Source organism: Cimex lectularius, unplaced genomic scaffold, assembly GCF_000648675.2.
Source record: "Cimex lectularius strain Harlan isolate CLEC.00 unplaced genomic scaffold, Clec_2.1 scaffold57, whole genome shotgun sequence".
In the NCBI taxonomy this organism is placed as follows: Eukaryota; Metazoa; Arthropoda; class Insecta; order Hemiptera; family Cimicidae; genus Cimex; species Cimex lectularius.
The window spans coordinates 437,858-464,250 of record NW_019392642.1 but is presented as its reverse complement, the minus strand read 5'-3'; the positions used below and the strand labels follow the sequence as shown (position 1 = coordinate 464,250).

The 26,393-nt window shown below is 32.2% G+C and overlaps 1 protein-coding gene across 2 annotated transcripts; it reads right to left on the bottom strand.

Moving 5' to 3' along the window:
- Positions 1–168: 168 nt before the first annotated feature.
- Positions 169–22,600, bottom strand: LOC106661831 (serine/threonine-protein kinase SIK3-like). 2 transcript variants are annotated; one of them, XM_014385512.2, is made up of 22 exons: positions 22,290–22,599; positions 15,488–15,604; positions 15,028–15,091; positions 12,648–12,809; positions 12,450–12,574; positions 12,257–12,380; positions 12,023–12,114; positions 11,743–11,871; positions 11,420–11,555; positions 11,262–11,356; positions 11,064–11,183; positions 10,841–10,997; positions 9,619–9,719; positions 8,988–9,112; positions 8,786–8,919; positions 8,046–8,228; positions 5,023–5,171; positions 4,807–4,951; positions 4,561–4,677; positions 4,302–4,439; positions 3,922–4,232; positions 169–974 (listed from the first exon to the last, which is right to left on the bottom strand). In XM_014385512.2, the coding sequence occupies exons 1-22, from the start codon at positions 22,428–22,430 to the stop codon at positions 876–878; spliced, it is 2,964 nt and encodes a 987-aa protein (XP_014240998.1). In that variant the 5' UTR covers positions 22,431–22,599; the 3' UTR covers positions 169–875. The 2 variants fall into 2 exon arrangements, with proteins under 2 accessions (XP_014240998.1, XP_014240999.1); XM_014385513.2 differs by lacking the exon at positions 8,046–8,228 and having other exon boundaries at positions 22,290–22,600.
- Positions 22,601–26,393: the final 3,793 nt, after the last annotated feature.

Sequence of the window (26,393 nt, the reverse complement as noted above, 5' to 3'; positions counted from 1 at the left end):
TTTCAAGTTTTCCCCATATTAAATTTGGTCATTATCGATCCTTTTGGTCTGCCAGAAAAATATTTAGTGACAGAAATTTGTGGGGTATTTTATTTGTGTACACATTTCCTTAAGAAATTATTTATAAGTGAAATTCACAAATGTGTACACAATATACAAAACAAACTATTTTTACTTTGATTTATTTATTGGGCATGAATATACATGATACTTTTAATATGTACATTATATACATTATATTCATATTTTACATTAGGTAATTACTAATAACAATGGACATTCCATCTAAATCAATAATTTGTTGCTTTGAAGACAAAATGAAAGCGTACAAAATAAAAATAACGGCATGCAGATAAAAAATATGCCAAAGATAAAAATTACAAGCATATTAACTTCTCTATGTACTTGCTGTAATTTTTATTTATTTTTTTACTTTTATTATTATTCTCATGACAACATAATTAAATAAAAGTTGTAGCAATGTCCTGATTTACTGTATTTTTATGTACAAATTTTGCTATTGAATAAAGTTTAAATGTCCACTGAAATGAACATAAAAGTTGATTAGCAATTAACAAATCTACAGAAATATAGAAAGTATTTAAAATTCATAAAAGATTAAAACAAAAAAAAATCAACAATAATAGAAATGGAATGACAACTAACTTATAGATATTTTCCAGTTGAGAAAAGAATAGATTTAACTTGGGTTGGAAAATTGTTCACAGCCAATGGTTGGTTGAGATCACAAAAAATGAAACCTAACAAAGGGAGTAAAATTATGTGATTTAAAAAACAAACAAAAAAACTGAAGTCGCTTGTGTGTATCAGTTTAGGTAGTGACTAGATGTCTCTCATAAAGTGATAGGGTTTTGTTAGCTAGTCATACAAGCGACCAGCTGGTGACAAAGGTCAGCGTACTGCCCCTGATCTCCTGAAATTCGCCTCATTTTAAGTTGTGCATTCCTCTCAACCTACGACAAAAAGACCAGGTATGTAACATACAAAATTATGAAAAATTTAATATAAGTTGATTATGTAATGTTTATATACAGTAATTAGTTTTTAACTGATATGTTTAATCGAATACAAATCATGGGGTTTGTTCTATCCTAGTTTGTGGCCGTCAAAACAGTCCAAGGATTTTACTATGGATGGGCTATAACAATGTATGCAGTTTCCCCGCGCTTTCACTCTCATCAAATTGTAAAGTGTTTACAACTAGAGCCCAAATTTTGCAATAAAAATCTTAAAATATGCCAAATATAAATTACTAACAAACCTCAAATATGCTATTAATTTGTTCTAAAAATATTAAAATACGCAGTATGAATGTAAAAGTCATCACTCGATTAATAAGTGAATAATTTCTTTTTGTCTAGAAAGAAAAAAATCAGTTACTTAATAAATCATAATAATTCAAATAATAAATTATAATTAAAATACAATTAAAAAATTAAGATATTAAGAAAGAGGACTGACACTTATTATTTTTCTTACCACAACCACACTACTTCAGAAAAATTCATTTTTCAAAAAAGGAAAAAACACCCATAAATTTTGGAAATGTAATAAAGTACAATAACTGAAAAAAAACTTAAATATTAACAATTAATTAAGGTTTTTAGTTGAGATAAAAAAGTCAATGGCATGAGCGGGATTCGAACCCATGATCTTCGGCTAGATACGCCGCTGCTCTATCACTTGAGCTATCGTGACCTCAAATAAAAACCTTAATTAATTGTGATATATTAATTGGTCAAGCAGACCACGAAATTAGTGAACTTAAATATTAATTTATTTTATATTATTTATTTTTATATATAAATGCATAAATAATATAATAGAGTTTGATCTACCTCCTAATTTAAAATGTACCTAACTAATATTTGACACAAATTAATCACTAATTTAAAATTATTTTATTAGAGTATTTACTAGGAAAATATTTAGTTGTGTTGCAATTAAAGTTTTTCACACGATCAAAATTAAGCACCGCTTCTCATTGAAACGTCGCGTTGGCAAGGGATCGGCGAATTCGTTCTTACAATTTATTTCGAGAGACTTGCTTGAACTGCTTTTAACCCGATGATGAGTTTTAAGTTTGAAATCCGGATTGTTGAAAACTAAAAACCATGTGTAAGAACTAACTTTTAACAAAGAAAGTTAAATAAATAATTTTTTTTTTTTTTGGATTATTCAAATATGCAAATTTATGCAATACATTTAGTGCTAATAAAATGAACAATAAAAGGCATTTTTATTTGTTTTAATTGGTACAATTGATTTTTTTTAAGTAGTTCAAAGCTGTGTTCAATGAAGTACCGATTTTGACTCAATTTTAATTTATTACCCTCCGTTTTCTCTGTCTTTAATTTTTTTTTTTTTTTTAAATAGCAGGTAGCTATTAAAAGGTAGAGGTAGCTCTCCCCGGCTAAAAAATATGAGCCACATTTTTCCTCTATGTTCTGGAAAAGAAGAGAGTTTCTCAATACTCAACTATCAAACCATACAAAAGATACCATTCAACTGTAGGAGTCCGAGATCTGAAAATAGCATGAGTCAAGGAATTCATGATCAGTCCACGTTCTTGAGCATGTGCAAGTCATTTTTTTTTTTTTTTTTTTTTTTTTGGCCTTATGATCTGCATATTAGCCATGACGAATTCTTATATATATGTTGTTCAAATTGGGGGTTATCGGGAAAAAAGGGCCAGAGGCGACGGTGGGAATCGAACCCACGACCGCGGCGTGAGAGTCTCTCATGCTAACCACTCGGCTACCGCGGTCCCCTTGTGCTAGTCATAAATCACAGATTAGTTGGGAACTAGTTTGTGATTGTGTATTGCACAAACATATGTACTACACCTGACCATATTCAACTGTAATTAAATAACAAGCTGCATGATTACAGTACAAAAATTATCACGATTCAGAAAGACCAGACCCAAGCTGCCTTAATGAAAATACTGGAAAATTACTAGCTGAAGTATTATTTACACATCTTCAATAAATTGAAAACAATCTTTCCAGCTTGATAACAATATTTATTAAATTCACTAATTTCGTGGTCCACTTGACCAATTAAACATTACAATTAATTAAGGTTTTTAGTTGAGATGAAAAAAAGTTACTGGCACGAGAGGGATTCGAACCCACGACCTTTGGCTAGATACGCTGCTGCTCTACCACCTGAGCTATCGTGACCTCGATCCACTCGGACATCAACTCCCCATCTCAACCCCACCTTATGAGTTTTCCTTCCTTTTGCCATTTTTCAAATGTTGTGTAATCGGTTTGGATTCTCGACAACAATTGAAATGGCGACGGAGAGCTTTAGTGAAGTGTACTTCATTTTTAAATCATTAATTCACTACTTTCGTGGTCCGCTTGACCAATTAATAAATGACAATTAATTAAGGTTTTTAGGTTACTCTGCTTCCCCCAGTGACGTACTGAGAGCGAGCCACCACGCTCACCCTCTACCTCTACCCAGGTTCTGTAAGCACGATATTGTGATATAGTCTCTTCACCTTTAGACTGAAGTTCAAAGGAGTGTGTTGCTTAAAACAGTAAATAACGGCGTTATGTTATCTAAATTTTCCACTCTCACTGGTGCTACAATAACTTAAAAAGTGGTATGAACTTGAATTGAAATGAGTAGAGCTCAATATCACGCTCTGAGTACCTCACTTGGGGAATGAAGAGCATGATATCACACTGTCCTGAATGGCTTAACATATAATCTGACCTTTCCAGCCAGATTCACATCTTTTACCATCATGATAAAAAAGTTGTCCTTTCTGTTGAATTCCTGTTATAGTGCAGACTAACTCTATCTCTAAATATTTCATGACAGAAAAAAATCTACTTTCAACTTAAATGTCCAGTTTTACGATGTAAATCTACCATTGTATTATACCTGTAATTCAACATGAAGACCCGATGGACTCTGAAGTGCTAATGCCGGCCCATCTTTAGTGTAACAATGAAATTCACTTGGAGCTATGGCACTAACAGTTTTTTGTAAAAGGGAAATCACTTCTGATGCTGCTAAATTGGAGCAAAATTCTGATAATGACACTTGGAATGACCCAGAAACAGTCTTTTGTAGGGCCTCTGAGGCAAGGAGAGGAGGCTGGTGGTTGGTCATTAAACTAGGCCATACTTCACCTTCTGAATCTGTAACTGATATTACCGGTTGGATTCTTGAACTGTATCCCAATTTTTCTCCTAAAATTTAAAACAGATTTCACAATTAACACTGTTATAAATGAAATTTCACTTTACCGCAAAACTTACCAGGCCAATCTTCTTCTTGTATCCTAGTGAGTGGTGGTGACGGACTTGGGTGGACATTAATTCTAAGATCGAGCGGTGCTTGATTTCCATTTTGACTGTTGTACTGATAATTGCTTGATGCCCCTTGTGGTATCAAACCTTAAAAATTTGCAGAATATTTATAAAAATAAATGTTTAGTCAGAATATGTAAACACAATTTTAAGCAAACATCTTAATTAAAACTTTAAAGTGAAAAGCAAGGCTTTGAAAATTTCATACCTCCATTTGGATTTGGATTGAACATATCAGGTTGTAGTTGTAAGCTCTGGAAATGCTGAGAAAGACCTCCAGCAGGATTTTCTGGATATCTCACACCAGAATAATGAATAGGAGAGCCTTGAAAAAATAAAAAAACCTTATTCATTGAACCAAGCGCAAGATGAAATTTGCTCAAAGTTAATAATTTCAGTTTCTAAATGTTAATAGTTAATTTTATTCATATTTATTATTTTTTATGTGGCCAACCTGAAGGAGTGAGAGGAGAAACTCCGCCAGAAATCACTTGAGGAGGAGAGGGAGAAGGACTTGCTCTCATTTGCTGTATGTCAATTGTATGTCTAAGTTGGAGTTCTGCTGCTACTAATAAATCACCCCCAAAGCTGTTATTTTTCTATAGAATTAAATAAATAAAAACGCGTTAGTTATTAAAAACTAAATACAAAAATAAACAGTATTCCAAACCTGCAGCTGTTGGTGTTCTAGTTGTAATGACCTGAGAGACGAATGATCAGAGTTTGAAATGTAATGATTTGAGCCCTCACTCGCTCTTCTGACTGGAGAATATCTTTCACCAGGAAAGTGAACAGTCTCTTTTAGACTATCTCTTCCCCCTTAAGAACAAATGTTATTAATAAACAATAAAAAAAATAAAATAAATGGTTTGTCATAAAATAATAAAAAATAAAAATAAAATTCTTTTAAAAGATTAATGAATTGTGTATGTTTAATTTAAGCGATACTAATGAAGAGTACTAGTGGACTGTTTGTTGTTTTTAACAAGACGGAAAAAAAATTTATATATTTTTTACAATTACTTGACAAAATATAACAAGAATTTTTTTTAAGCTTTTGGTTAATTCTTGTGGTTAAATGTATAAGTATTTCACAAAACATATTGGGGGAAAGGTAAGTGTAATTAAATCAAAATTATTCAACGGTTGATGAACTGCCTAACCCAAAATTCCTAAATTGATTTTGTTTGCGAAATAACAAAGAAAAAGGATCACTAATGAAACTAGTGAGTTATCTAATAAATGTGGAAACGACAGTGTAGTAGCAATATAATTAAATGTGCTTGAATATTAACTAACATGCAAAGACTACACAAATGGGAGGAAAGAAAATAATTATATTATTAATTATATAGCAAACAACAGATTTACAACACTGCAAAGGTATGAAAGATATACAAAACCTGTTCATTGAAGGCTTCCTATGAGCGAGCTGTTACAAACCATTTACACAATTATAAATGGAGTTACAAAGGAGTTTATTAATTAAAATATAATAAACGTCCAACAATTTAAAACAATTTTTTATTAATGAAAACTGACCATTTGCATTGAGGAGTTTGGAAGTGCGAGCACATCAAAGAACAGTATATAATAAACACACATCGTAATATTAAGAATGTTTGGGTAATAATTAATTTCAATGTTGTTTTAAAAAGAAATAATTTTTGTCCATCCAAAACATATATATATGCTTTTGTTTAATTCAGTCTACCATTTAATATTATCAGAGTTGTTAATTAAAATAAAAAATCTTTATGTGACATTTGGTACAGTTCAATTTGATGATAAATAGGCTCTTTCATTGTTTTTAAAAATTATTGTTTGTTTTTTAAATAATTAACATTGACAAACACTGACAGTATTTCTACTATTTATTTTCACTCTAATTGATTAATTATTAATTAAAAATCTAAATTAATCACTAACATGCGCCCAACCATTATGAAACAATAAACGGTATAATTTCCACACAGTTAATAAAATGTACGACTATAGATTATATTAAATAATAAAAGTTAAATTGATCAGTGATGACTTTATTTTCAAGTCATAACCATAATTAATATAACCATTCTAGCCACAAAAAATAAGAAAGTTATTAAATTAGATGTATACATAAATAATAAATAAGCAAATAAAAACTTCCCATCGTTTTAGCTTGTTGGCGCCAAGACAGATATAATTAAAACTCAGTGGTGGTTAAAGTGATATGCCCTATTCTAAGCCATAAATTATTACAGTATTCTCTGTAAATAATAGCACATTGGAGGAAATACACACGTATTTGTAATGTGTGTATTTCAGAGTAATCCTAACACCCAAGCTTTCCATACCAAGGCACATAAAGAAGAAAGCAACCACTAGAAAAACTACTTTATACACAATCTATTGTGGTTTGATTGTGCAAGTCAGTCTCATGGTCTGCAAAAGCCAAGCTGTTTAATAGTGTTTGGCATTCCATATGAACGTATGCCCTTCAAGTCTGGAGGTTTTGATCATCTATTAAAAAGTATTTTTACTGATAACATCAACCCCAAATTATATGCTACTTTTGTAAACTGACCTAGCTCCTTGCTTCAAATACACGCTTAATTTCATCTCAAGTAGATTTGCGAGGTGTTAAAACATGATAATTCCAGATTTACTAAAATTACTGCTCATGGAGTAATAAGCCAGGGCTGATCCTGGTTTGCCCACCGAAACTTCCTGGCAAAGTATCTGGGATATAATTTTTCTTTTGACACTGGAAACATGGGCACCTGGCCAAAGCTCTCAAAGAAACATGAAGAATTGTACAATCAACCATACAGAAAAATGTTTTAAAGCCATTTAGCCATTACTCTGTTTATAAAACACTATCCTTTCACATAATCCATCCAGATAACCATGTTTTGACATCGTACATGGGAGATTTGTTGGGTTTTTGAAATTATGTATGAGCAACTATATTTAACATACAAGCCAGGAAAGGATAGAGGTCTTGTAAGTGAGACTTGTTCCGTACACATATCCAGAGCAAAGAAGGATGTTTTCCATTTTATGGTTCCAAGTTTCAATAGCAATACCTTGGCCTTTGGTCATTTTTAAGAGCGCATTTTACTTCACTTTTTCACAATATTAGTAATTGGGGGGAGGGTCTGGTTCATATGTGCAACAAGCATGGCAATATCGATATGAACTGATTTAGGAATTTAATCGGCAATGATAAAATCTAGTTGTACATATTTGTTTTTTGACGTTGACAATGTTCATTTTTCTACCACAGACTGTCAAAAGTATTTTCTTTTTTATTTATTTACTTTTATTTTTGGTGGACAAACTCACTGACAGGATATCTTCCTATGTCATAAAATACTTTAAACAACATAATAAATAAGAACCATATTAACAAGAATTAATCATCAAGTCAATCATCAGTATAGGTCTATAACAGCAATTCAGTGACTTACTATCGAAACAACATTAAATGAAAATTGTTCCTTAAAAGTCAAGTGACGGAATAATGAAACAAAATAAGCCGAGACAATATTAACCGACAAAATAAAGGATTTTCTTTCTTTAATTATTTATATATAATATGAAAAATATGATGGTTTCCAATTTCCCTCAATGAACTCAAATGGTAAGTAAATTTACTTCACTTTGAACACGTGTTTAAATTTAAAAATTAGAAGTGTAGATTTTGCTTACCAATTTTATAATTGTTTGCCTCCTGGACCGTAGGAAGAAGGTAGTGCTTCCAAAATCTTGTCCTTGAAGATTGAGCTTGCAGTTGAGGAGCCAGCGAAGGAGCGCCAGTCTGGTAACCTTGTGGCGTGTAGTAAGACCGGCCCATCCGAGCCTCAACCTCCATCACCAGTTCAGGGCTGATGACTGGTATGGGGAGATAACATAGACATGCATGCAAGGAGCTCAAAGCATGGTCTCTACTCAAAAAATCCTCCTCAAAAAATCTTTCTCAAAAACTGTATTTACTCCACGAGCTACTGTATGTTTAGGTTTTACTTTACCACTTGATTTCATTATTATTTATTTTAAACACCTAAGGTGAAGCATTAATTAGCAGAATTTCAGTAATCAAATGAATAGCATTTTCAGAATTGTTCTACATTTATTCTTTACATTAACACAAAGGCAATGTTTTCAAAAATGCTTCAATATTCATTCGATTGTGCAAATGACTGATAAAATTAACAATAAATTTAGTAAGCTATTTAAACTTATTTATTTTGATGAAAAATTGACTATTAAAGGGAGTAATTTTTTGTTCCGAATTCAGTTTGTTGTACATTAAATGAATTACATTACAAAGAAAAAAGTCAACACATCTTTTGAAAAGGATTTTCAGTTGATGCAATACATAAAAGTGAAAATAAATCAAAGAGAAAGGCAAAGAAAGAGCAAGCAGAAGAGAAAAATCGAGTCGTTACCTGGTGGTCTTTCAGTGACTGTAGGTAAACCAGATCTTCTCATCCTCGGTTGTCCTGTTTGTTGCAATCTATGTGTTTCATCGGGTCCTGTAGCAACTGTATGTCTTTTATTACACCCCCTTCCTTCCATATACCTAAAAAAACAAAAAAAAAATTTTTTTTAAATAATTTTGTTCTAATCAGAATTACAAAAATAAAGTACCTTGTTACTGCAAATGAATCTGGGGATAATTCGTCAGTACCGGATGATTGATCTAAAGGGCTATCAATATTTGCTACATTTATAGGCTGGGATCTTTGTTCCAAGGCTGGACTGCCAGGTTGTAGCTAAAACATAGTATTATTCAATCATAATATTAAATTAGTAAACGCGAATAGAAAATATTAAATGTAGTGTGATTTATCTAAATTTTTTTTTAATCTAAAGTAAATCGTGTATTTTTATTCCATTGGGTTTCTAGTTTATTTTAACCAATTGGGTTGTTCATTTCATAATGTTTTATTTTATACTATACTACTATACAAATATTACTAATAACACATACTAGCTGTCTAAAAATCGATGGTTTTGTTAATATGATATTTGATATATCAAAAGAAAATATTATGTTTGGGAATTTGCTTCTAAATATGTAGACACAACAAATTTTCACAAACATAATAATTAAATTAAGCATTATGTATTGATTCATGGTGTCATTGATTTGTTATCCGTAATTTAATGTAACCAAAAAAACCTCATATTTGATGTAGTATCGATTATAAAATATTTTAATGAAAAAATTTATTTTGAACGGTTAACTGATATTATTTATCATTAGTTTTATGCTCACAAGCTGAAGTTCTTCCTGACTCCCTGGCTCACTGGCAGCTCTTTGCGAGTAACTATGAAGATGTGTACCTCCATCTGAGGCCCTTCTTCCAAATCCTCCAACTGAAACATTTCATGTAGTTTATACTTGACAATCAGTACAGTTCGGCTTCATGTGTAAAATCATTATGCTAATACTTAAATCAATTTTTAGATTTAGTATAAATAGGAAACATTATGGAATGTTGACTTTGTGAGTAGAATAACTAATCCTATCCTTTTTCTCTCTAAAAATACAATTATCATAAAATACTGATGTGATTAAAAATTATTCATTTCATTCAATTCATTAAATTCACTAATTTCATGATCCACTTGACCAATTAATAAATTACAATTAATTAGGGTTTTTAGTTGAGATGAAAAAAAGTTAATGGCATGAGCGGGATTCGAAGGAGAGAAAACTCATAAGGTGGGGTTGAGATAGGAAGTTGATGTCCGAGTGGATCGAGGTCACGATAGCTCAAGTGGTAGAGCAGCGGCGTATCTAGCCGNCAGAGGCGACGGTGGGAATCGAACCCACGACCGCGGCGTGAGAGTCTCTCATGCTAACCACTCGGCTACCGCGGTCCCCTTGTGCTAGTCATAAATCACAGATTAGTTGGGAACTAGTTTGTGATTGTGTATTGCACAAACATATGTACTACACCTGACCATATTCAACTGTAATTAAATAACAAGCTGCATGATTACAGTACAAAAATTATCACGATTCAGAAAGACCAGACCCAAGCTGCCTTAATGAAAATACTGGAAAATTACTAGCTGAAGTATTATTTACACATCTTCAATAAATTGAAAACAATCTTTCCAGCTTGATAACAATATTTATTAAATTCACTAATTTCGTGGTCCACTTGACCAATTAAACATTACAATTAATTAAGGTTTTTAGTTGAGATGAAAAAAAGTTACTGGCACGAGAGGGATTCGAACCCACGACCTTTGGCTAGATACGCTGCTGCTCTACCACCTGAGCTATCGTGACCTCGATCCACTCGGACATCAACTTCCTATCTCAACCCCACCTTATGAGTTTTCTCTCCTTCGAATCCCGCTCGTGCCATTAACTTTTTTTCATCTCAACTAAAAACCTTAATTAATTGTAATTATTCATTTCTTTATTTTTCCGATGCATTTATCCCTGTTAAACCATTATTATAAATTATAAATGTAATAGTTACCCATTACAGGAGGTGGTTTGAGTAGATGCTGATCTTTAATTGTAAAATTGTGCGGTGGCTGGTATTGGACAAGTGGGATATTCTGTGGAAGATTGATATCAGGAAAAATATTGAGTGTTTGACCGCCACTTTGCTTCATGTAATGTGCTTCAAGAACCTACAATAAAAAAATTATTTTAAAAATATTATTTATTTTTTAAATTCACTATTAAATTGTTGTTACTTGTTCATGAGTAGAATCACCAGGTCCTACAGTATGCCTCCTGGCTGTTACGTGATATCGGTCACTGTTCTGGTTTTCGACTTGTGACCTATCATCCACATCAACTTCCGTACCTTCAAACTGAGAGCAATTTATTATGCACATGAGCTTTTAATTTAGAGAATCTAATCACGTATCTGTAGTCAAAAGTAATTTTACCTTTTCTAGCTGGTCCTGTAGATGAACAGCAGGCATAGTAACCATTAATGGAGACATTGCTGTTTCCATTTCAGGGGTCAGTCTTTCAACAACACCTATAACAATTTAATGTTCAAAACAAAATCTACAATTGTTTAAATAATAAATCCAGTACTGACCAGTGGTAATACTGGCTCTTCTTGATGACTGAAGAGTCGTATTTACTACAGGTGAATTAGAAATCCTTCCTTCCAACTTATCAACAAGGAGATTGTATATAGCACTGATGTGGTCAAAGCAGTTGTTACTAACAGCCTGTCAACAATAAACAACTATTCATAACCTCTGCTTTATTGGAATAAAACTGTCAACTCAGGCACCTTATCCTTGATTTTTTTTTCCTTTTTACTTATTTAATTCATATATTTTTACCAGAAATACAAAATAACAAACATAAAGCCAGTTAAAAATTTTTTTAAAAAGATTATTATAATCTGTATACCTCAATTATCTGTTCTTTGTTGATACTTGGTAACTGTAGCATATGTTCAACTACAGAATTGTTAATTTTTATTGGCTCCAAATCTAAACTTTTATCCTCAGCAGCCTCATAACTTGGATCTGGACAAACCTAAAAACAATTAAAATGTATTAGACTTTTTTTTGTGTTACACAATTAATGTATTTGTCTCTTGCTCCCCTCAAAAAATCAATTTTTAACAAGAGAAAAATTGAAATTGGAAAATTTAATTGTATAATAAAATATACGACTGAAATATTACTTGGTTCATCCATCTGTGAGCTCTGATTTGCTTGATGGATAATCGTCTTTCAGGATCAATTAGCAGCATTTGTCTAATTAGCTGCTCGCAGTCTGAAATTTGAAAACATGTTTTAGCAAGAATTACAATAAATTTTATTGCTAATTTTCAAATAAATAAATGCTATCATGAAAAAAAATCAACTGTAACTAATTTTCTGACATTTATCAAATAATCATTTTTTTAATTACATACCAGCACTCATAAAGAAGGGAATTCTGAACATTCCAGAAATAACTTTATTCTTCAGGCTCCAAAGCGTATTCCCATCAAATGGAAGAGAACCGCATACAAGAACGTACAAGACAACGCCCAGGCTCTGCATTAACACTTGTAATAATTATACATTATGACTTAATTACTCATAATTATTAGGAAAAATATTTACCCATATGTCAGCCTTAGGTCCATCGTACTGGACACCCTGAAAAAGTTCTGGTGCGGCATAAGGGGGGCTGCCACACCAAGTTTTTAGCTTATCACCTGCTTCGAATTCATTACTGAAGCCAAAATCTAAACAAAGATATGAAATTATTTACAATGGCCACGATTAAATATTTACGTTAACACTAAAACATTACAACACCTGCAAGTTTGATTTTCATATTTGCATCTAATAAAAGATTTTCTGCTTTAAGATCTCGGTGCACCACATTTCTGGAATGACAATAACTAACAGCTGCTACAATCTGATGGAAGATTTTACAGGCCTCTATTTCTCGCAGTCTTCCATTTTTTACTAAGAAATCTAGAAAATAAATAAATTTATTTTATTTCATTCCATTATTGAATTTTTGCATACTTCTTCTAACACAAGTTTTTGGTTACATATAATTACTTATATTCACTTATTTATACTTTGTTTATTTATTTTTTTGTGGAGGCAGCACCTATGCATCTAATATTGATTAAACATATATAATTTTAGTTAATCTTTTATCTGTTTGATTAAATGCATATAAAACATAAGTATATTGACATTGCTTAATCAATAAACTAAGATGTTTTTTCATGAATGGAAAATTATAAATGTTGATGTAAATATTCTAAATGAATTAACCAGTTAAGGTTCACCATGTTTGAAACATTTGAACATTTGAAACTACATACTGTTTATAATTAACCCTGAAATGTGACAGGATTGTTTCACAAACAACAAAGGCATTGCTCGATAGTAAATTACAACTTCCAAATAAATTTAAAAAACTTGTAGCTGCTTTATATATTTTTTGTTACTTGCCAAGAAATTTTTCCGTACCAAAAGCAAGGAAAATTATATTATTACAAACGGAGGAAACAAAACTTCAATTCAAATTTTATTTGGTGGGCAAAAGTATTTTTGATCAACAAAGCATAAACCTTCAGCATTTACACTATACATGATTAATTAGGTTTATAAACAAATAGTGTTGATGGCCAGATTGCCTTATCTAGTTTGTGATTATAAGAACTCTTATTGGGTTTCATAACTGATTAGTTAGATGATTATCTATGCCTATCAAATGTCAATTTTCAATATTTATTCTCTGTCAAACGTTTTCATATAATAAATATGTATGTCGGTTTCTGGATATTTTCAGTAAAATGTCATGAGCATAAAAACCATGGTACCTACCATAAACAATGTAAAAAAAAATGAAATAGCTAATACAAACAGAATAAAAAGTGGAATTTATATAAAATCATTTCAAGAAAGCTTGATTTAAGAAAAAAATAATGAGTTATACTTGAAGGTAAAATGAACTTGCAACAATAAAAATTTCACTATTAAAATATAAATTTGTAACAAATAATTTTACAATTATTATTAACTGATTATCTCAGGGTACAGTATTACCAAGTATTATTATTATTATCTAACTTAACACAGAGAAGCAAAAGAAAGTAAAAATCCAATGATCTATCAGCACTCCAGGTTTGATATATAATAAAAGCAATGAATTTGTACCGTTGGAAAAGCTTAAAAGAAAACAAAATCATCTAAACTACATGAATTTCACTAATTCCAAAATGACTGATAAATAAAAAACAATGATGAAAACATATACATTTATACAAGTTTTGCCTACAATGTGAATTGAAACTGGCATTGAGTACACAATACTCAAAAAAATTTATATCACTGTGGCCCCGTACAGTACAGATTATATGATAAGCCTAATTTATCACCTTAATAAAAGAAAATGCCTTTGGTTCTCAACACGCTCAAACTGGCAAAATGTTATTTGGTCTCTACACAATGTTTGGCTATGATAAAAACTAACAGTAAACAAATTTTACTACAATTTATATTAAAATATTTCATTTCTGATCATTTAATTTTTAATTTGTTAATTGATTTTTTTTTTTTTTTTAAAGAAATACATAATCTGATGCACTTTTTTCAGTAAACATTAGATTAACATTTTATATGAAAAATGTTACAATAAGCGTATTTACTGTTTCCGTTGTTATCACACTACTAGTAAATAAATAGCTGAATATCTTGATATAACATCCATTTTCTCAGATAAGAAATATCTGAGATTTCTGTTCCTTCAAGAGTAATTTAAGGTATTTATTATGCGAAACGTATGAACAATATAATTGAAATATTAAAATAAAAGCTAAATACTTTTAAAAATTATATTACAAGCTGAATGCAGGTGAAAAATAATGAGTTTTAAATTGAAAATTAAATTAATTCATGACATGATCTTAATTTTAAAATGTATTGAATTGAAATAATTTTTAAAAAAAATAAGAACAATAATAATGAAGGATGTTTTATACTCTCACTCTCACTCTCTCTCTCTCTCTCTCTCACTCTCTCTCTCTCTCACACTCTCTCTCTCTCTCTCTCTCTCTCACTCACTCTCTCTCTCTCTCGCTCTCTCTCTCACACAGAGAGAGAGAGAGAGAGAGAGAGAGAGAGAGAGAGAGAGAGAGTGAGAGAGAGAGAGATAGGTTAAAATAAAAATTCTCACCAAAAATTTCACCCCCACAAGCGTATTCAGTCACTAGGTAGATGGTTTTTGGAGTCTCCATAACCTAGAAAATGGTATAAATTAGCATCCTTAATGTATCAGCAAAATGACTAATAAAAGCAATTGCATTCTATCTGTGTATTTATCTATGTATCAATTTAAAAGTAAGTTTAAATATTACAAATTTCTGAATTGTAAATTAAATACACAACATTTTTTTGTTATTTAAACAATGATTCTTTGCTATGCAGTTACATAATTGCAGCCTTGATTATTGATTTTCTGCTTGAGTACAACCTCTGCAATGTGGCCAATTCATTAATTTTCTATCATTGACTATGTTGCACAAGTCTTTATAGTAAAATTGAAACTTATTATTGATTATGTAATGATTATGTAATTTTTTACATTTAAATATAAATCACATAACAAACATAAAAGATACTGAAAGGTAATTCACCTGGTACAGTCTTATAATATGAGGGTGTCTGAGCTTCATTAAAATCTGTATCTCTCTAAATATTTTTTTAAGATTTTCCTGATCCAGTTTTGTTTTGTCTATGATTTTTATTGCTACCTGAAAAATAATGTTAAAAGTTCATTTTAGACATTTTTCTAAATACAATTTTGCTAATTTCTTTAGGTGTTGTTTTTTCAGTATGATTAAAATTTCATTAGAATTAGATTATTTCCAATCATTCTGATCTACCTGCAGTTTTAGTCATGTCATCAGTGGTGGATTTCGGTCCCACAATCTTAACAATAAATTTAATCAAATTTCATTGTCAAAAATAAGACATATTCAGATTTTTCCCTGTGTTTCTGTGGTTAGTAGCTAAATTCAAGACATGATCTTAATTGTAAAATGTATTTACGATGAAAATACTAACAATAATAATTAAAGATACATGATTTACACAGTATGTGCATTCTGTTTGTGTGTGTAGAAATATCTGCTGTCTTTTCCCAATTATTTATTTTATTTACTCTTGTTAAATTGACATGATTTTTCTCTATGTGTAGGAACATAGAGAAAAAAAAATCCACCCATTATAAATAATAGTACACTTTTTTCAGTTGTTTTAGGCTTGAAAATTTGGTCTAGTTTGAGTTATATTCTATTTCACAGTTTCTGGTCTGGTGTGTATTGTACATTCTTTTGCAAGTCTGAAGAGGTGGGGTGTCTATCCTACTCATGTAAGTTTGGTATAGCAACCAACCAATGTCTGCCTCTACCACATGAATAATGAAGTTAATTCACCTATTTCCACGTACATACTTTGTACACACATATTTAAAAAAAAAAGCATCAAGTTGTTGATATATAACTACAATGTTGAAGGCGATCATTAATATTATATACATATTTAATTTATTTTCACTAAGGTGATGGAGTACTGAATGTACCTCCAACCCTCTTAAGGAGAAGGGCTTATACCAAAATGCCTATCCTCAAAGTTTTACTATGTTAGATATTTTGTTGAAGTCGTGAGGAGCAGTCAAGAATGAGGTAGTTTAGAAAAATACTTTTTTTATTTTTTGATTACGTTCGACCTTTATTCAGGTCATCTTCAGAGCATCAAGTCTGGTACTATTCTTGTGGTGTCATATTGGTTTTGTGTGAAAGTGTTGTCCTGAATAATGACACCACAAGAATAGTGCCAGACTGATGCCCTGAAGATGACCTGAATAAAGGTCGAAACGACTTCAAAAATAAAATAAGGTATTTTTCTAAACTGCCTCATTTTTGACTGCTCCTCACGACTTTAACAAATTATGAAACAACCGGTCACAAAGAAACACACGTATGTTAGATATGTTTCAGTTTCTGGATCTGTCAAGTCAATGAAGAGCCGAAATGTGCCACAGATCAGGACGGTAGGGCAGGCAGACCAAAATGATCAGAAATAACCTAACAACAGGATCATCAAGGAAATAAGGAGGAAATCTCACAAAATATTACGTACTCCATCACCTCTCTCGTACTATGCTAATAAATACATTCACAAATATAAAACAATAAGAATATTCCTCCCGGGCATGAGGGTAAACTGCGTCCACCCACATATTACACATCCCCCTACCTACACTTACACTGACATAAGTACACTAACAGTACACACCCTAGGGTTACCGTCCCTAGGAAGGTTCTTGAGACGAACTAAAAATCTCACGTCCTGGGATTGGCGACCCAGTACGTACATAACTCCGCCACACCTAACACTAGGTGGTGTGAGGGCGGGGGACATTGACGGTGTCTGGGCCTCCGTCAGCATGCCACCACTAATACACAGGCCGATGCACGCGGCCAAGGGCCTCGGAACCCGAATATAACAAACGCACATTACCGTGCACAAAACACAACAAATACAACATACAATTCTCTTCTGGAGGGGGGGATCTCCTGGTCTCTTTGGGTGTCCGTGAAACCTGCTCCTGTGAGGGTACCGGAGGAAAACTGGGTTACGGCACTCCCGGGCCGCGAGGTAGTACAGGGACCCGAACCCCGGACTAGCCACCGGGGAGGCTGTCCTATCACCTCGTGTATAATGTTGTGATGCCTAGTACTGCCAGCTGGCGACTGGATGGTTACCGTGCTGGGCATCGCGGCGGGCCCTCCTGAGGCCACACAGGGTGCGGGCAGATCGGAGAAGCACCCGAATGGGCCGGGGGATCACCTCCAAAGGCTGAGGATTGCACTCACATTGTACACATACAATCTTACAGACAAAACACAAAACTAATGACGATGAAAATGTTGAAGAAAATGGAACAAGGAGTAAAAGTGCCTACTCCGCCTAACCCGGGCNTTTTTAATTTAGATTAAAGTCATGCACAAACAACTACTGCTGTTTCACAATGCCATTTCAGCTTACTTCTCCGGCAACCAACAGGGACTTGAGGCTACGTTAAAGCAGTTCAACATTAAGGTCAAGTCACCCAACTCGTCCATTCCATCATGGTTAGAGCAGTAGTATGACGCTCTGGGGCATGTAGTACAAGGAGGGCGCAGCCCACCCTTGCCCCTAGTAGCTGCTGACTTGCCAGCGCTTCTTAACCCCTGTCTGTATCACTAGGCAGGTGGCAAATCTGAAGAGACATTGAAATTAAAAAAAAAAAAAAAAAAAATAAGAATATTTTTTAAAAAACCGGAAGAACATATTTCCTCCGAAAGGATGAGACCCAGAAGCAAGTAGTATAATAACCTTCTTTCTCCTAACTATATACAGTGGTATACATACTCGCTCCCTTTGGGGAGCCAAAATTCAATTATGAAAAACTATAAACAATTTTTCTTGGTTTTAGCTCGATAAACAAAAGTTTTTCATAGGGGCATTAAGCTACTTTTATTTATTTTATTTTTTCGCATTTGTTTTAACAAGATTTTGTTTTAGTGGAGCTTGTGTTTCATTCGTCAAAAGTTAATGGCTGGTATTCGTTAGTTTGACGTTCCTGCATAAAATTTAAACTATTTTCATATTTTGTTGTATTGCAACAAAAACTATAAATTATAAAAGACAAAACCGCCTTAAAGGGTGAGGACGTCCAAAAACGTAAACGGTCTCAAGAACCCCAAAGAGTTACGACGCAACTAGTGGTATCGAACTATCGAACGAACGTCCAATGACGCACAAGGCACTTCGAATGACGTCAACAACACAACAGAGCAACCCCTCCATTAATATTGTTAAGCAACATTAAAAAAGGGGATGACAATTTATGTTTCAGCACGTTTATGGGTTATTTGAAAGGTTTTGTCTTTGTAACAACCACGGTTTTACTGAGATCGGTGAATGACCAAATATCGTTTTATATCTTATAACTTATAAATTTATATTGTTATGATCACATTTGTGTATTAACGTCAAATATATATAATATACTGGGGATACATGGATATAAAAGTTTTATTGGTATTTTTTTATAAGTAAAAAGAGTAATAAAATTTGAGAATCCATTGAGCATGCCCATAATGTTACATAAACTTCAAATGATGTAAAAACTTCGAACGTAAATAATCGATTAAAGCTCAAATTACATAACAAATTACAACATAAAATAAATTATAAATAAATAAATAAAAATATTATCGTTATTTTTAACAAATAAAAAAAATATTTTCTTTGTAAGCCTTAATTTTAACAAACACCTAAAAAATGCACCTTCAAAAAGGCCTACCAAGAAATTTTCATCTATAAAAAATAGGACAAAACCAAGAAAAGAAAAATTAACAAAAAATTAAATATCAGTCTTTTGGAACAACAGACATAAAAAATAATTGTTATTTGGAAAACCTTAATTTGCTCTAAAATGTTAAAATTTTCAAAAAAAAAAGTATAAATAAATAAATTTTATGTTGTGATTACACTGGTCCATTTCTGTATTTCTGACATGGACAAATTGAACTGATTTAACACAAAGATTTAATTTCCATTTCCTGAAGAATGACTAAATAGTTAGAATAAATTATTAATTTTTTGTGTATTTTTTAAAGTCATTATCTTTAATACAAAATGATTTGCAAAAAAATTAAATCAGTGGTTTTTTACAACTGTACTCTGTGTTAAAATCTAACTGGTAGTTGTGTTTTTAAAAGTTCAGTAAAAAAAATATATATCATATTATATATTAAATATTTTTATCTCAACCAAAATCTTACATAAAAAGAATAATTAATTGAAAGAAGTAACTTGGTGAATTGATCACTAAAACATAAATGGAAAAAAAATTTGTTTGTTTGCAAATTAAATTGAATTTATAATCCAAATATATGCAGATCAGTTTTAATTTGTTTAAAAAAATATCACGGGGTAAATAAACTATAATAATGAAAATAATAACAATTTCAAGGGATGTAAAGCAACGGTTGAATTATTATCCAATTAAAGGCTTATCTTGTGAAAAAAAAGTCTTAACATTAACACTATTCAACTAATATCACTGAAATACAGATAAATAAGAAATAAGTTCAATCAAAAAGACTAACCCATTGTTGATGAAACTGGAATTTTCCAAGAAAACATTTTAAAATAAAAAAATGATATGTAAAATTTTATCTTTTATATTAAAAGCAAAATAATCTTTTCTTTGCAGTAATATGTTTTAAGACAAATCAAAGCAAAACATTATTTACAAGAGAAAAAGTAAGGAACATTTTAGTGTGCACTTGCTCATATACAAGTTTAATATTTTTTTTTACCCACACTTTTGAAATTGGCCTACGAACAACATTGAAAAATATTGGGTTGTCCGGAAAATAATGCAGGATTTTAAGTTTTCATTAAAAAAAATCTATATAAAATATTCTGTTTACGTTTACAGGATTACTCATTTGTATGAATGTCAACACTTATTAATCCTCTTCCAAATGATATTGTTTGTTTACCTCTGTAGCATTCCGCTACTTGGAAATAATTCAGTCATCCTTATAATGTCAAAGCGAGAATTTCGTACGATTTTCTTTTACGAGTTTAAACTCGGCCGAAGCGGAGCCCAAACGGCTAGAAACATTAACCAAGTCTGGGGCGAGGGTTGTGTTAATGAGTGCACTGTGCAAAGGTGGTTTAAAAAATTTCGGGAGGGAGATTTCAGCCTTGAAGATGAAGAAGGTCGTGGAAGGCCTTCCTCTCTTAATGATGATGTTCTGCGATCAGTGGTGGAAGAAAACCCCAAAACAACTGTTCGAGAACTTGCAGAGCAACTCAAAGTCAGTAAAACGACCGTCGCTGACCACCTCAAGGCGATTGGAAAAGTGAAAAAACTCGAAAATTGGGTTCCACACTCATTAAACGATCGCCAAAAAAATCAGCGCTTTGATGTTTGTGCATCACTTCTTTGTCGAAACAAAAATGACCCATTTCTGGCCAGAATTGTTACATGTGACGAAAAGTGGATTCTCTACGATAACACTAGACGTTCTGGACAGTGGCTCGACAAAGGAGAAGCTCCAATACATTTTCCAAAGCCCCCAACTCATCAAAAAAAGGTAATGGTTACGGTATGGTGGGCTTCATTTGGTTTAATACACTACAGCTTCTTAAATCCTGGCGAAACCATCAATGCTGAATCATACTGTAACCAAATTAATACCATGCATCAGAAATTGGCAGTAATGAAGCCCTCTTTGGTCAATCGGAAAGGGCCCATTTTGTTGCATGACAACGCTCGACCACATGTGTCACGTGTAACGTCACAAAAATTATTGGAGCTTGGCTATGAAACTTTGCCTCACCCACCCTACTCTCCGGACCTCTCGCCTACTGACTACCATTTTTTTAGACACCTGGACCACTACTTACAACACATAATATTCAAAAATCAAACGGAACTGGAAAATGCATTTATTGACTTTATCAATTCTAAAAATTCTGAATTCTACTCAGACGGAATTAATAAGTTACCAACACGTTGGGAGAAATGTATTGAGAGTATGGGAAATTATTTTGATTAAAGAACATTGCTTTAAAGTAACTAGTTTCTTTTTTTTGTTTAATACCAAAATCCTGCATTATTTTCCGGACAACCCAATAAGAAGGAAAATAAAAAAGAAGATTGTATATAAATTTGCTCATAATTTAAAAAAAATTATAACAACTGTAGTTGATTTATTGTTATTTCAATAGAATTTGTATCGAAAACAAAAGGAGCTGGATAAATTTTTTTTTAAATATTCTATGTTGCATTTTTGAAATGGTAAAATTAAATGTATTACGTTTGATCTTTATATTTAATTAGAAATGTTTAATTGTTGGTTGAGAAGATTTAATTGAATAACAAAGAACCATTAGGCCAATGTCAAAACTCAAGTCATTTGTCTGCAATAACGAATGTTAACCTTGTAGGAACTAGTGTCAGAATTGAATGTGATCATTGTATATATATTTTTTGTAAAAATTGTTTTTCGAGTCTTCAGATAAGTCTGGAATGATAGAAAAAGTTCGTGATAGCGTTCTAACCTAAATAAAATTATTTGTAAGAAATTACTATATTAATTAAAATTTATTATTAATTTGTAAATGTTTGTAAATAACGGAGGTTTATGTTAAAAAACGATCTGGATTTTTTTAAATATATTTTTTTTTTATTATTGCAAGTCTCAGGGTCGTTAAAAATTGTTGATCGGTGATCGGTATCGAGATCTTTTTGGCTGTCAAGCTGTCAACGGCTGAAAAGGTCAAAGCCGACGGCCGTGTCCGCTCACCAGGAGACACTCGTGAAAAACCGACTCATTAGCCCATGCAGGATTATGTTAAACCGATTACCTTTGTATTGGTAACGACATGAGTGGCCAGCTTTACGACTGCGAAGTTGCCTTTGCCTATCGTCTGTTCCAGTTCATAATATCCGACTCGGACCAAACGTTCCACTGGGAACTTCTGCTTGCCTGAACTCACTCTGTCCATCACGAGTTAACCGCACCCATTAAAAAGAAAATACTCGGCCCTATCTTTCTTCCATTTGTCGACAGGGAAGTCAGACCGACGAGGACTGAAGTCAGCTGTTGCCCCTGAGACAACAAGGCAAAAACTAAATCGAGATACGCATTCTTTAATCTACCGCTTCTGTGAAACTGCCTTTCAAATTCGTAGCGCTGCAGACCGCACGAGGGCAGCCCTTCTTCCATCCTCCTTCCGCCCAAGCGCAAAATCCATCCCTTATGAAATTGATTCTTCTTCTTTTTTTTTCTTCAACTTCTTCATGATAGATTTCAATAAAACTATAAAGGAAACCACCCAGGCCCGTTTTCCAAGATAAAAAAAGATCGATTTAATTGAATATTTTCCCACTTTTTTCCCCACCCGATTTAAAATTACTACTACTTTTGACAGAAAAATAACATTCGTTTCCTTCGAAAACTACTTTGAATTCAATCAATGTTAACGATCTAACTGTTCTTCACATTAGATGTAGATGTATTAGTCATAATATACTGCGCCCTTTAAGAGCTATTGTATCCCCTGTACTGTACCTATAGGACACCAGTGAGTCCTATTTCATCAATGGACTTGATTATTATTAATTCACTGGTTGAATTTCTTCTATAATGATATTGTACATCCCAAAACACTTCCTCTTGCGGGAAAATGCGGCGCCAGTTTGTTAGTAGGTCTCCTCTGCTTCTTTATATATTCTGCATGCGCCGTGTTGCGTTACAACCGATCTTCTTCAGATGCTCATTCTGTCTGAAGTGTCCTGTTAGATTAAAATTTGCTAGACAGTTCTTAGATTGTTTATGTCCAATGGGTGAATTCCACTTTTCTCATTTTCATTTTGTCCTTACATTGAGAGTTTGAATCCCTAAGCCACCAGGCTGTGGTGCCAACAGGTTATTAATAGGTGTGTTGGTGTCTCCTCTGCCTCTTAGCAGAATCTGCATGTGCTGTCTTGGATTATACCATTTGTTTGTTATTTTAATGTCCATTTAGTTTGCAGTGCCCTGTTGAGAATCTTGTTAGGATTCACAGTTTTTTCTTGCTTCCTTTGATACATTCTACCACTTTTTCCTTCCAAAATTTGTTAGGAGGTTCTTGGATTGTTTGTGTCCAATGAGTGAATTCCATTGTTCCAACATTTTCTTTTTATCCTTCTGTCTGAGGTACTCATTGATAGTATGGGTTCCTATGCCACAGAAAGGTTCTGGTCCTATCAGTGGTATAGCAGCCCCTTTTCATGCAAGAGTGACCACTTTCTCATTGCCTTCTACTCCCATATGCCCCAGGACTTTGTTCTGCATACCTAATATGTTTAATTTGGTTTTGCAGTTCAACACCATCTTTGAACTAATGATATTTGAACTTAGTACTTTGATGACTGCTTGGCTATTTGACATCTATGTTCGTGTTTTTGTACTCTTTAGTCAAGTTGAATTGAGTACATATCTTGATTGCGAGGACCTCAGCTTGGAAGATACTAGTGTATTTTCCCATGGGCTCTGAGAATTTGGTTCCAGGACCGAATACTTCTATCCTCATACGTTCTTTTTTCACATTATAATTAACATAATTAAAAAAACTTCTATCATTGTATAAATTCATTTGTTTCACATCATACATGTATTTGTATAATTTAAACAATGTTTATAAATCCCAGGTCCTGAAGATGATCTCAATAAAGATCGAAACGATAAAGAAAATGTTTTTCTAAACCTATGTCAGACTAGACTTCATCTCAAAATCTCCAAATTATAATTAGCTATTTAAATTAATTATACTTTTAATCTAAGGTCTTGGTTGAGATGAAAAAGCCAATGTTACGAGCAGGATTTGAACCCATGACCTTCAGCTATTTTAATCATCAAACAAAATATACCGAAAAAATATGATGTTTAAGTTTAACCAAAATTTCCATATAAACTACCAAAAAGTACTAAAAAGTAATGGGAAAAAGAGAAAAACATCTCCTTTAAGAATGGCACCATCTATTGGTATGCAGAAGAAGGTATTTATGCCAGTATACTCCCATGCAATTGATAGAAGTACCCAATTCAATCTGAATAAATGATACAAAAACAAGAATATAGCTATTATGTCAGATAGCCAAGCAGCCATCAAACTGCTAAATTCAAACATCATTAGCTCAAAGATGTTGCTAAATTTCAAAACCAAACTAAATAAATTAGGTATGCACAACAGGCATCTTCTGTTGGGTCCTAGGACATGTGGGAGTAAAAGGCAACGAGAAATCGGATGCCCTTGCAAGAAGAGGGGTTGCTATTTGATTTTTTTTTTTTTTTTTTTTTTTTTAACGGATCAAAAACCCATTTTGTAAAAAAAAATTGATACAAAAGTAAGGAGAAAAATATATACTATACAATGCTTATAATTAATTCAACATTAATAAAGAATAAAACACTATACTATGCAACATTATCAAAAAGGCAGTAAAAAATCCTGATAAATAAAACAACATAAAGATTTAATTAACCACCCTATCCATATAATTATAAAAACTAGGAATTATACAAAAAATATAAAAATAATATAATAAAGCATATAATTATATGATTTAATTTTAATTTTAATTATAATTATATATTTGTATGAAGAAATTCATTTGAACAGTTTGAAGAATTTTTTTCAGTGTAGTAGTGCAGATTCTAGATGATTGAGGATTCAAGAATAAGTCGAAGAAGTAAAGTATGCAGATGGACACAGCAAAAAGAATTTTTGAACTGATAGATACTTCGGATGATGAAGCCAAGCATTTTAAAGGAGCAATTTTTGATTTCTTGTAAATGTAGCTTAAAGGTAAGATTACTATTAAAGATGACACCAAGATCTCTAATACAAGTTACTCTGGTTAACATGCTATAACACTGATAGGACCTGAGTTCTTCTGTGGCATAGGAATGCACACTATCAATCAGACAGAATTTTACAACATGTAAACGAATATACTTTACTAAAACTAAACTACTAAATACTAAAAAATACCTAGGACGTTAAAGAATACTTGCTTAAATCGAATAATTCTCTGAATTTAAGGACTATCTAAATTAAACAAAACACAATTCAATTTAAATACAACAGTGTTACACATTTTCAAGAAAGGGAGAGAACTAGATTGGTTTGAGAAATTTAAAATAATAAAATGTAATATTAATTCTTTCAATTAATTAATCTTTTTATGTAATGTGTAAAGTAATGTCTAAAACCTATGTCACACCAAACCGCATCTCACTATCTCCGAATAATCATTGACCTTCGGTTCGAAGTGGGTTCGAATCCCGCTCGTGACACTAACTTTTTCATTTCAACAAAACCTTACATAAAAAGATTAATTAATTGAAAAAAGAAATATGGTCAATAGACCACTAAATATAATCGATGTAATATTAATCATGGAGCTAAATGTCCTAATTTTAAACTTATACTTATTCTTAATTTTATCCATGTATTTAGCACATATAAAATTCTTCAGCCTTAAAAACCAACTTCTTATTGAAATGTCATGTCACATTGGCTTATAATCCATGTATTTAGCACATATAAAATTCTTCGGCATTAAAAACCAACTTCTTATTGAAATGTCATGTCACGTTGGCAGTGGGCTCGTTCTTACAGTTCATGTAGAGAGACGTGTTTGTAACTCCTTCAAACTGATGATGAGCATTTAATGCTTGAAATCCGGATCATTGAAAGCAACAAATCTGTGAGTGAACCATAATTTACATAAAATAAAATTGCATACTCACCCCACCTTCATAATTTTCATGAATACTTGGTTTTGTTATTAACTTCAATATATGCAGCATAGATAGAATAAACTATTTTTGCTATCTTAGTCAGTATTAAAAATTTATTTGGAATATGTACAAGTAGATTGTTTGGAAGGTGGCTCAAGAAATTTTTGTACAGCATCCATAA